Here is a 12014-nt window from a genome sequence, read left to right as displayed (position 1 = left end):
TTTGTTGAATTTATACTGTAACGTTACATGTGCCTGCCCCCCCCCCTTCCCCCATATCGTCGCCTACTTCAAATCCGGTCTAAAACCGTGTATATCGTCGCGGGTCGGGAAGAATCGATGCCCAGACTGCTATAGGATGTCCTCAAAATGTTTCTTTGGAATTATTCGCTTTGTTCATGCAAATAAACAACGGGCACTTACCGGGGAAGATCGAAGACGAGGTGGTTCTGTTGTTGGGGGCAGATGTTGTAAGGGAAATATTAACATAATCTATGCAGGATTTCTATTAATTAATTTTATCACTAACGGGCCCGTTATTGATTAATAAACGCGCCGGACATTGTAAGCATAAAAACTAAAACAAAATTTGAGACTGAAGTAAACAAAAACGGCAGCGAATGTGACCCTTGACCTATAATAGGGGACCGTCCATTCTTCAACAGGGCAGGGGTGACACGTATTCTTCCGTGCAGCGAGCTTTCGTTGCGCGCAGCGAGGTCGCCGAGGAATCTCTTTCTGTGCAGGCGTGAGGAAGCTCTTGGCAGGCACGACGCAGGTATTCGTGCGCAGACGAGGAAGCTCTTTCTGTGCAGGCGTGAGGAAGCTCTTGGCAGGCACGACGCAGGTAGTCGTGCGCAGACGAGGAAGCTCTTTGCAGACATGACGCAGGTATACGCGCAGGCGACGCAGGTGTGCGCGCAGGCGACGCAGGTGTGCGCGCAGGCGACGCAGGTGTGCGCGCAGGCGACGCAGGTTTGTCCTTGTCGGCCACGGTAGGTTTGTATCAGTCTCGCAGGGTCCGGCAACGGACAAACGGGCGGGCTGCCGTCCGAATCAAGTACTGATCATCAGGACGGTTCAAGAAAAGGTGCTGGCCATGGCAACGACGACGTTTCGCGCAAGAATGGAGAAGTGGCAGCAGAAGCGTCTTCAGCCACGTACGAAGAAGCCGAGGCGGTGAAACTACAGGTGCCCCGGCTGAGGCAAGCTAAGCGGGAGGCGAAACCGCCTGTAGACGGGGTTGGCGCGGGAGACATCGGGTTTTACGCCAACTTACGTTACACACCGTATCCGTCCTCAGGTAGGTTACTTTGCCGTATCTTGCGTTCTTCTTCCTGAAGATTTTTAAAAAGATTTTTCTGTTATCTTAGAGGGTACGTTATTACTAACGCAAGCATTGCCACCCCCTTTAATCAAATTCCTCAATTCAGAGATTCGAAAATTGAAGTTATTCTAGTTCTCTGTTATTTGGTCGCACTCAATGGACACCCCATTTCAGCACCAAGGACATGGCCCGCCCTCTCGCCGTACGGTCGGCGTGCGGGTCGAAGCGCCGGCCCGCCGGGGGCTGCCGGCGCGTGCCTGCGTACCCGGCTCCGCCTCCGCGGGGCCTCTCCGATGTCCTACGGGGAAAGAAACACCCTTGAAGATCTGCTGAATAAATAAACAAGCAAACAAACAAAGAAACAAACAAACGCTACTTTTTTTGTAGTGAGACCGGGCATATGCGCATCCAACTCAAAATCTTATATTGAGTGCCTTAAACGCATACTTTTCAGCAAATTTTGACTGCTGAAAATCTGAAACTTGATACTCTTTTAATAGCAGACAGAGCGTACCATAACGAAGCCAGCGAGCGCCTCCGTGCGATCCGAACCTTCATCCGCACCCACTGGCGCTTCTGCATGTCCGCCGCTTTTGTTGTGGTGTCAATGCTGGCTATTGTGGGACTGGCCCAGACGATGTCCAATCACAAAGCGGTAAATACTAGTGTTTTATTTCAAATCATGCCGGTATACGTATCTTTGCTGTTTTTAAAAGGGGTCGGTCGGACTTTTAAGTGTTTTTTATGTTCTTTTATATATTCCTTTTCAATAACTACAGAGAGTCAAGCGTAATTCACAGACAGAAATACTTTAATCTTTACATAAAGAGTTTCGGTACAATATTTCACTACGGTATTATAAGCTGCATTTTTTTTTTGCTTCAAAGATTCAAAGCTTCAATCAATATGTTTTACAAATTTAACCAATATAGTTACAGAGAAAAACTGACAATCTTAGAATCAGGCGGGACTTATTGCAACGTAAGATAAACCATGAACAAACGAATTTATTTATTTGTTGTTACAATGTTCCAGTGCTAGAATACTAGAAAATTATTTCGAGTTAAAACTTTGTTCCAACACAAATAATTGTCCTCATCTATACCTTTCGACCAGCCGCTCTGGTATTTTTCACTTAAGTTGACCCACTTCAGAAAAGCCACGTGACAAATCTCACTGGGTCAGTCTGAGAGAGTGACTAGTCAAAAGCTCTGGGTGGGAGAATTCTTTGTGTTGAAACAAAAGTTTTAACTTTAAACACCGTAACTACCAACACAGATGACAGTAGAAAGAAATTGGTGGAATGTTCAAGTCGCCCAAAAACTGACTCAAAATGTAATTTGACATTTATACTTATACATTTCTGCATGCTGTCGTCTTCAGGAAATGACTACTGCTGTTGACGCCCTGAAACGTGAGTTTAACGGCCAGTGGAACCGAAGTACCCACCTCGAGCAGCGTGTTCATAAGATAAGCAAGGCGGCAGGTGAGCTTTGAACTTCATCATCAACTTTTTTTACATTCATTTGACCAAACTTGTGAATAATAACCTGTTGTTAAATACTGCGTAACTGCCTTGGATATATTGGCAATACAGAAATAGACTTGAGAAGATTTATTTATTTTATTGATGACTTCTATTCTAGGGCCACCTGGACCGCCGGGACCCATGGGGCCTGCTGGTCCGAAGGGAACGGATGGCCGAGCGGGAGTCCCAGGACGTCCCGGGCCTATTGGGCCGCCCGGACCGCGTGGTTTTAAAGGGCCGCGCGGTTCTAAAGGGCCGCGCGGACCACGAGGTTCCCTAGGGGTCCAGGGCTGACCAAAAGGTTCCACAACCTCTTGGAGCACCAACAACAGACAATAAGCGGTGAACATGGTGAATTATTAACATCAACACGACCTGAAGTTCCTCACCCGCTCTACGGCTTGATTTGAATTTTACTGGTACCATGTGATTGGTTAATCTCCAAGCAGGTCTTTTGATAGCTGCAAAATGTTAGCCTCTACCAGACTTCGGGAAGCGCCACATCTTCTAACATATCATATGTCTATTTGGCCAATTTCTCTACTCTTTAAAGCCGTTTCCCGAAGCCTGGAAACCTCTTTATTTGTAGCTGGGGGAAAATCCTCTTGAGATTACTAAATCCACCTCTATGTTGAAGATTGTTTCTATAAATTGACTTACAGAGGTAGATGTTTATGCTTCGACGGCTATCAGAAACTGTTTGCAGCTCAGCGTTATATGATTAAGCTCTAGTAATTAATTTTCAGCTCTATGTAATGGTTATGTTCTATGAAATGGTTCAAGTAATGGAGGATATGAAGACATTGAGAGTCTTAAAGAGGTTCTGTCCAAGTTTACAAGTTAAATGTGAGTATGGGTAAATGTATGTAAGATATGCTCCTACTTGTAAGAAATGAATGAATTCTAATAAGCAAAAAGTAACTGATACAAGTATCTACAGATGCACTGGCAATTCGTTACGGGAAGTGTTTGTGAAAGGCTCCAGAAACTAATAAAGATGGTCGTGTATAAGTTCGTCACATCATCGACTTATTGTTGTTTTTGTTTTGTTGTAGTTGTTGTCTAGAACTTTTAAGGACAGATAGTATTATGCTCGCGTAAATGCCTTCTTATCCATTTTATCACAATGGTTTTCCGATGCTGTTCGAAGTTTGCTCTTGTGGTTTTCGTTAGTTACTGAGGATCGTCAGAGAACTGGTCTGTAGTTGTTGCCGAGGTCCATCTTGTCACCTAGGTATGTCCTGGAAAGTTAGGATGAAATTAGTCTAGAGTTTTCTACAAGTGTCATGGACACGACAATAGATAAGTAATGTGCATAAGGCCATGTTGATTTGATTATACGAATGGCATTCTCCCGCACATGCATTTTCGCCCGTTTCCCCAAAATATTTTTCGACAATGAAAACTGTAATTCGTACAAAGTAGCTTCAAAATGAGAAATTATATGCCGGAAATTGCAAAGAAATATTACAAAATGATACTCATGTCGTAGAATGCCTAAATCAATTCACAAAGAAAAGAAGAAAATGTGAAGAGATGAAAATGAAGAGTCCATTATTCGCCATATGACACTATGTTTTTGCGTAAAAAACGACACCAATGATAAAAAAAGAAAGAGCAATAAAAAAAGCTAAGTACAAACACGCCAAAAATAAGCCTAAACCCAAAACTCTGCTTGGAGAGTAGTGTGTGTAAATTTGGTCATTGGTTCAAACTTCATGACCACGTAGATTTCATAATGAAGGCAACCTTTTTGCAAATCTTTTCCCTGAGAATTCATCCATATAATCAAATCAACATGGCCTAATTATACATACGAACAGTTCCACGTAAGAATGATTTATTGTGAGGAGTACCTGGAACGATATCGATCTGGCAGATGAAGAGTTGACCTTCGTGGCACGCCATGTCAGACCACACGCTTAGCCCACGTGAATCCGACAACGTCACACAATCTTCAACGTCACTGTGGTAATTCGGTTGTCCCTTCCCCCAAGGGCTGAACTTCCCAAGTGGAGTACCGTCCATCCACTCAAAACTTCCCTCTCGGATCCGATCGTGTAGGCCAAGCCAGAAGTGGTCACTGGGTGTCAATAATGTGGTGAGAAAGGCGTTGGTATCGCTGTCTTTGGGCATGGCGAGGGTACCACCATCTTGAAGACAGGCCAAGGCCGCATCGCTGAAGGCCTTGGGTGTCGTAAATGTCTTGTAGCAGGTCCCACGAAACTCTGTATACTCATTGGGACAGAGGACTGGAAAAACAGACATACAGAATGGATATTAGTACGACTTCCTTCGTTGCACTATGCATAGCCCCGGGTTTTGTGTGCCTTTGCGCTTGCTTGTGCTGCCACATGCTAGGCATCTCAGGGAAGTTACTAAGTTAGGTCAAAGGTCCCAAAATTTAATCTAATCTCCTGTTTTCAATATGTATGTCTGGTGCCTTCTGGGAACCAGTCGGAAATGCATCGGCATTCACAATGATGAAAAAGGCCCTAAATATTTCACTGCAGTATAAGATCTTCGACTTCTTGTTGTGACATGTGTAATTTATGTCTAACTTGTGTTTGTCGTCAAACGCCCTCATTTTCATGTAAGTTTGTGTCCTGTAACGAGACAACAAGGCAAACAGTTGAGAAATCAGGGAACAAGCATCATGACAGAAAGTACAAATTTGGCACAAGTTAACTATTCAAACGTTACAGTTCTGCTCGTATGACAAAACGGATGTCTCACCCGTAGACGACATGCTCCCTGTAGATGTTTGATGGCGTTCGAGCGGTCCGGCAGGACTTGTGGACATCGGCATTCCAGGCGGCCCAACTGGCCCCATCGGGCCACGAGGTCCTGGTGGCCCGGGTGGCCCCGGTGGCCCAACAGCCCTACCTGTTCGTGAATAGTTTAATCAGGCTGGTAAGTCACTGAATAAAGGTACTCTTTTTCACAATAACAGGAAGGGCTGAAGACAGAGACTCTTTGTACAAAACCAAGTGTTTTATTTAGCTGACGTTTTGGTGACCGTCTGTCACCGTCGAATGACCCTTAGGGTAATTCTGACTGGCTCACATTGCACAGCACGTGTCGCACAGGTGGGATTGCATCTATAGCAGTGACACCTATGCAATGTGAACCAGTCAGAATTGCCCAGAGGAAGATGACAGATGGTCATCAAAATGTCGGCTGAATAAAACACTTGGTTGTGTAAAAAGAGTTTGACATTCTTAGCCCTCCTTGTTATTGCCATTACAGATGAGTGTTAGAATAAGAAATGCTGAGATGCAAACGCGTAAGTGTATGTTGATCGAATAATGCTATACTGGCATCGTCTTTCAAACATATAATCAGAAAATGTTGTATTTTGGCTTCATATAATCTTAATCACCACCTCATTAAAAATGAGTCAACTCATTATATTACAGCTTACCTATCGCCTTGGCCATTTCCTGAAGACGCTGTTCCATGGCGGCAGTTCGGTTATGCTCCTTGTCCAGGACGCGTTTCCAAGCGTGAAAAGAGTTGGACAGTTGCGACATTTCCTGCAAAATCAGAAGATCGAAAATGAAAGAAAGAAAGAGAGAAAGAAAGAGAGAAAGAAAGAAAGAAAGAAAAAGAAAGAAAGAAAAAGAAAGAAGACTGGGCATGTATTTTCAGAAAAAAATTTTCATGATTGATATATTTACCATACAGCTTCACGTAAATTTGTAATATGGCGCTGGTAGTTACCTGTTTAGTTATAAACACCGTCAGGGCGAGTCCCACAATGGCCAGGGTTACCAGCGTGGCGACTATACAGCTGCGGCGGGCGCGGAGGAAGCTGTAGAGAGTATGGCGGCCGCTTGTTCCATCCGAGTACGCGTTGTCCGCTAGAAATGGTATTTGGTACAGACTTTCACATTTGTGATCCAAGCCAGCAAGTGTTTACGTATAAATAGTATGTCTATTTGACATCACACAACGAAGATACTTTTACGAGAACAATATGCATTGTACTTTGGGGGAACTGGCTAGAAATGATATTTGGTGCGGACTTTCATGACGCACATTTGGATCCAAGCCAGTAAGTGTTTTCGCGGGAATAGTAAGTATATTTGACATCTCACAACGAAGGTACGTTCACGAGAACAATATGAATTGTACTTTGGGGGGACTGGCTAGAAATGTTACGATTTGGTGCGGACTCAGTCTATCAATTCATAACGCACATTTGGGATCCAAGCAAATAAGTGTTTTCGCAGGAATAGAAAGTATACAGTATTTGACATATCATAACGAAGATACGTTCACGGGAACAATATGCATTGTACTTTGGGGAACTAGCAAAGATACGAATCTGTATTACACCGCCGCTATTAGAAAGTTGTTGTCCCAGGCGAACAGCCAAAATTACACCATAAGCAGGCTGTATCCAGACAAAAAGAAAGGTATGTACAGAGGAACACAGTACCTGTAGACATGTCAACGGTGTAACTTAAGTTGACATGACGTCTGGTGTTTTCAATATGGACCCCCGCCTCTAGGTTGGTTTGCAGCAGTTGAGCCCCGTTTGGAAGCGGCGAGAGATGCATTGTGTAGTACTAGACTCTATTGAGACCCGAAGACGTTCCTCTGGCTTGTCTTTTGTCGGATTCCAAGGCAGAGGTCTGGGCTGGTTGTTCTTGGTACCGTATCTGTACCGTACTGGCACTCATGGGCAGTTTCACAGTTTATAACAGAACGTATGAATATGGTAAATGATACCAGGAAAAGTCGTGATCCCATTTTACGTAAGTGCAGACGTTGTACTGGTGAGCCATTGCATGCGTTCTTTTCTGGAAAAGGCAGGCTACTTTTCGGGGAAACGTGAAATAGGTCAAGCTAAGATTTCCAAAATTATCTAACATGACATTTCGCGGTACGGCGCTGAGGTTTCGCGGAATCCTTCAATGATCTTTCCGAAAAGGTAACGAAACGTGTCTCTGTTTCTGGGATGCTGTGACCGAAGACATGGTGGAGGGAGAAGTCTGCGTTGGTAGTACAAATCAGATCTTTGAAGAGGGTAAAAACGTCATTGAACGTATGTTCATTGCATTACGAAACGCAGTATCTATAGAATGTCAGAGCATGCACCAACGTTATGGAACATTCTGAGAACATCAAATTCAGCTACACAAGTTAAGTTTCATGCCAATATTTACAATAAGAGCAAGTGGTTGGTTTCTGCCGCTGCGCCGCGTGCCTGCGAAGCCGGTGTGTTACGCCGAAGGGCCGTTATACCGGCTATACAGATACAGACACAGACTGATGGTATAAAGACAAGTCGCAAGAGTTATTACTATTTTGTCATAAAACTAGACTGGCAGTTGTGATTCGCAGTGTGTCAGCCTACATTTGATTTTGCAATGTGCGCGTAACGTTATATGCATTATGCAAGCACTAATGTTCGGAAGGACGGAAGCACAGATGCCAGACCAATTTTCCAAGAAAAGGCGTCAGTCCAAGCCAGGAGCCTTGGTCACACCAAAACCAACTTTTCAATTGAAAGCCACAAATTTTTGATTGCTGTAGTTATGTTTGTTGTGGTAACGAGGCCGTCGTTGTCGTGGCAGGCACGATGACATGCGCCGTTTTGAAGCCGGCACCATGTAACTTTAGCAGGAAAATAAAAAAAATATATGCTCGGCCGACGAGTCTGTCATCTCAGACGGACGGTGTTCGCACTAAGCCCCGTACATTGTGCATGTGTCAGGGTAGACTTTCAGGTGAAAAATACGCTCAATTCTTTGCCGACCTAGACACTCTTAAAGGCATCCAATGCAGTTTTTATTGCTTGAATTGCCCGATTTTTTAAAGCCAATATTCCAGTCACTTATCTACATATTGAGTTGAAACCACACTATCCCAATATATATTGACCCTCATGGAGCAAGACTTCCCGAAATTCTAACGGAGAATCGTTACTGGAAGGGCCCTGGTCTGATTTTTAGGGTACCACCCAGAAAATAAAGGACTCATCTTGGGCCTTGTTTCTGCAGTTTTAAATGCCCGAAGTATGAAATGCTGATTCAAATGTTCTAATGTGAAGCAGCATGTGTCAATATCACAAAGATTGCCTTATTCAGAATATTTCCAGTTTTGCTGCCCTGAAATCGCATTGGATGCATTTAACGTCAATGGAAACAATTTTCAAACATCAAACTGAGTTGAACTGACAGAACCTACTTCATTTATCGTGATCAAACCGATATCAAACCTATGCTATTTTTATCCTCCTTAAGTCGGTTTATATGTTCATCTCCGTATGAAGTACCGTCGAGCACCGTCGCCAAGGCACCGACGCTGTCACACGGCATATTTGAACAGGTTAAACATTTCCCACATCTACACTACAACCCTTCTATGCCAGGGGACCTACCCAACAGTCACACATACGTTACACACACACCACAGCACAGACATGAAAGACTCAGATCGCGAATACCCGCGCTTTTGGCTCCTTCGCCTCCAGCTGTCGTCCCTGTTGCTAGTGGCAACCAGCGGGGTGTGGCTGTACATCAGGGTGCTGGTCCGGAACGACCTTGCTGTAGCAGAGGGGTCAGAACAAGATGGCGGCGCATTGTTGTGGGTTAGTGCCTTGCCGTCCTACGCGCTGGTGTTGGTGTTTTTAGCGGGACTTGGGGTCACGGCGTACGCGTGTCGACCGGAGAGTGAATTCATGGTGCCTGGCTTGCAGAGGAGGTGGCTTTTCTACGACTGCATCTGGTAAGGCTAGTTCTGGATCATGACCTTGAAGGGGTGTCACGTGATCATAACAGGTGCTAACTTTTTCAAATTCCAAGCAGATGATCATAACGTACTATGAATAATTCGTTTTTCTCTAACACACAAATTTCTGGTTGTGTGTGGGTAGGAAAACTGGCCATCCCCCTCCAAACATCTGCTTGTACACGATGTGCCTGCGTTGCTAGCAAAAGTTGCAATTCTAGATCTAATTCTGAATAACCGTACAATTTCTCATGCTCCCAGCTGGTTGCATTGCGCCGAGAACAGCGACTTGATGTTGTCAATACACTCGTGATTGCTGGGGTATGCTGCACTGACATAACCCTTCAAATACCCTGGAAGCCAGAGTACAGCGGGTTTCGGCTGATTTCTTATCGGCCCGCCAAGCACATATACCCGCGAAACACGATCCAGCTGGCCAGGGTAGTTAGCGTCCCCGAAAAGAAATCAGCCGCGACCCGCTGTACTCTGGCTTCCAAGGTACCCTTCAAATTAGTCAACTCCAACTCGTGCGTGTGCATACGATTACAAGTATGCAGACACTTGTGACAAGTGTTTGTTTTGTTGACAGACATTCCTACATAGCCATCATCAAGGCCCAGAGGTGAGATGACATGGGTTCAGTAAGCAGCAAGGAAAATAAACAAAGGTGCACAAGGAATAACACGGTCAACCATTGAGGGTTAAGGCGACATGAACAGTGTTTTCCTTACGTGTGCACATGCTTTACGTACAATTCACAACATTGTATAAAGGTTAATGAATATAAAGCTGTCTTCTATACAAACAATCCAGAATATTTGTAGCCTTACAGAGGAAAAATATGGAGATGCCGGGGATCGAACCCGGGGCCTCACACATGCAAAGCGCGCGCTCTACCACTGAGCTACATCCCCTACATTTTCTCAATGTGATTTTTCAGGGCTTTCCCGTGAAAAAGGCAAGTTGCTATGTCCTGAACAAAATTCACAAATATGAGAAAATATATCATTGTGATCATGAAACGTTTTGAAAGGGTGATCCCTTATATCACGAAAGTATACCATTCTTCGCAGTGTGTCTGGAGTATTGCATTCAGAAAGAAAAAAAAAAGATTTATTTGCGGGTCCAGATAAAGAAAAGACTGGAGATGCCGGGGATCGAACCCGGGGCCTCACACATGCAAAGCGCGCGCTCTACCACTGAGCTACATCCCCGTCTGTGCTGCTTACCTGTCAATATGATTTTGCCCCACTTCCAAAAGCAAAGTAATACATTGTACCACACAAGAGGCTCCGCCCCTGAGACGTTGTCAAGAAGCATAGCAAATACTTGGGCGCGCCCTTCGTAAAAAAACAATAATTTTAGAAATATAGTATATAAAATAACAGAAATGTTTTAAAGTACGATTTTGGGACACAAAGATGGAGGCGAACGTAGCTTCAGTGCAATATAAAGTAAGTGAAAACGCTCAATAGAAAAACAAAAGCTCCAATTCTAAGGTGAAATTATATTCTACACTGTATCCGTTTTATTGCATGTAGCATCTTTTAGTCTCTTAGGACGATACGTACATACAGGAATATTTAGATGGTCCTGTACTAAAATAAAAAGAATTGTGGAGATGCCGGGGATCGAACCCGGGGCCTCACACATGCAAAGCGTGCGCTCTACCACTGAGCTACATCCCCGCACGATGCAGCCGCCTGGCAAATAGTCAGATCCTCAATAGGAAGCGTCAAGTACACTAGACTGCATGTATATTTATTAGTCTCGCTATAACATGGGTGCCAGAGTAATTCCGTGCAATTTTACGGAATACAATGCAATCGTATTAGTATACTGTGCAATTTTACGGAATACAGTGCAATCGTATTAGTATACAGTACAATTTTACGGAATACAGTGCAATCGTATTAGTATACAGTGCAATTTTGAACTAGTAAAATTGCTCTGTATTCCGTAAAATTGCACTGTATACTCTGGCACCCCTGTATAACGTATAGCTTGGTTGGCTTATATACACCAACATAAGAACGAACTCTATTGGTCGATAATTGTATGTTGGCTAATTAAAGACTCGATATAATCCATGATGCATGTATGTAGTGAACGACGATATGAATTCGGAATAACAGGAACTGAGATAGCACTGCGCTATCTTTAAAAAAATCGATATTTCTGAAACGTTGTTTTTCCCAAAACATCTGCTACCGAACGTATCAGATAAGCAATTCAAAACAATTGATGAGGCGATGGCAATGCATGGGTCGATCGATAAGTAAGCTTTGACTCAGATCCGTGCTGTTGTAAATATATACGCAGCTGTTGCCTGTAACGAATTACTCGCCATGTACGTATTTATCTAGCTTAACTCAGTTTGATCAAGGACGTTCTACCACTAGCCTGGGTACCATCCCCAGTAGTATATTCGCAAACTCTATAACAGTTATAGAGTTTGCGAATATACTACTGGGGAGTGGTACCCAGGCTAAGGCAAATGACCTGCTGGCCATCAAAGTAAACAAACCATGGTAACAAGACACTAAACGACCTGCACATGACAGCTTGATAAAATACAAAAGTGCCACCACAAATCATTCTGCTGATAAAAACAAAGTTTGACTCATAATATCTCTATTG

The 12014-nt window shown here is 43.9% G+C and overlaps 1 protein-coding gene and 3 non-coding genes across 4 annotated transcripts in view; 1 reads left to right on the top strand and 3 right to left on the bottom strand.

Moving 5' to 3' along the window:
• The first annotated feature begins 9041 nt into the window (after positions 1 to 9041).
• Positions 9042 to 12014, top strand: part of LOC109487567 — a 12732-nt gene continuing 9759 nt past the window's right edge. The window contains exon 1 of the mRNA XM_019791575.1: positions 9042 to 9371. Coding sequence (XP_019647134.1) covers positions 9067 to 9371 — 305 coding nt within the window. The 5' untranslated portion in view covers positions 9042 to 9066. The remainder of the gene's footprint in view (positions 9372 to 12014) is intronic.
• On the bottom strand, positions 10217 to 10288 carry Trnaa-ugc. Its single transcript has one exon. It is a non-coding gene; the product is annotated as a tRNA-Ala (tRNA).
• On the bottom strand, positions 10517 to 10588 carry Trnaa-ugc. Its single transcript has one exon. It is a non-coding gene; the product is annotated as a tRNA-Ala (tRNA).
• Positions 10991 to 11062, bottom strand: Trnaa-ugc. The gene has a single exon. It is a non-coding gene; the product is annotated as a tRNA-Ala (tRNA).

The sequence above is a fragment of the Branchiostoma belcheri genome, unplaced genomic scaffold, assembly GCF_001625305.1.
Source record: "Branchiostoma belcheri isolate BF01 breed outbred unplaced genomic scaffold, Haploidv18h27 scaffold9, whole genome shotgun sequence".
In the NCBI taxonomy this organism is placed as follows: domain Eukaryota; kingdom Metazoa; phylum Chordata; class Leptocardii; order Amphioxiformes; family Branchiostomatidae; genus Branchiostoma; species Branchiostoma belcheri.
This window is presented reverse-complemented; position numbering and strand designations above follow the sequence as displayed.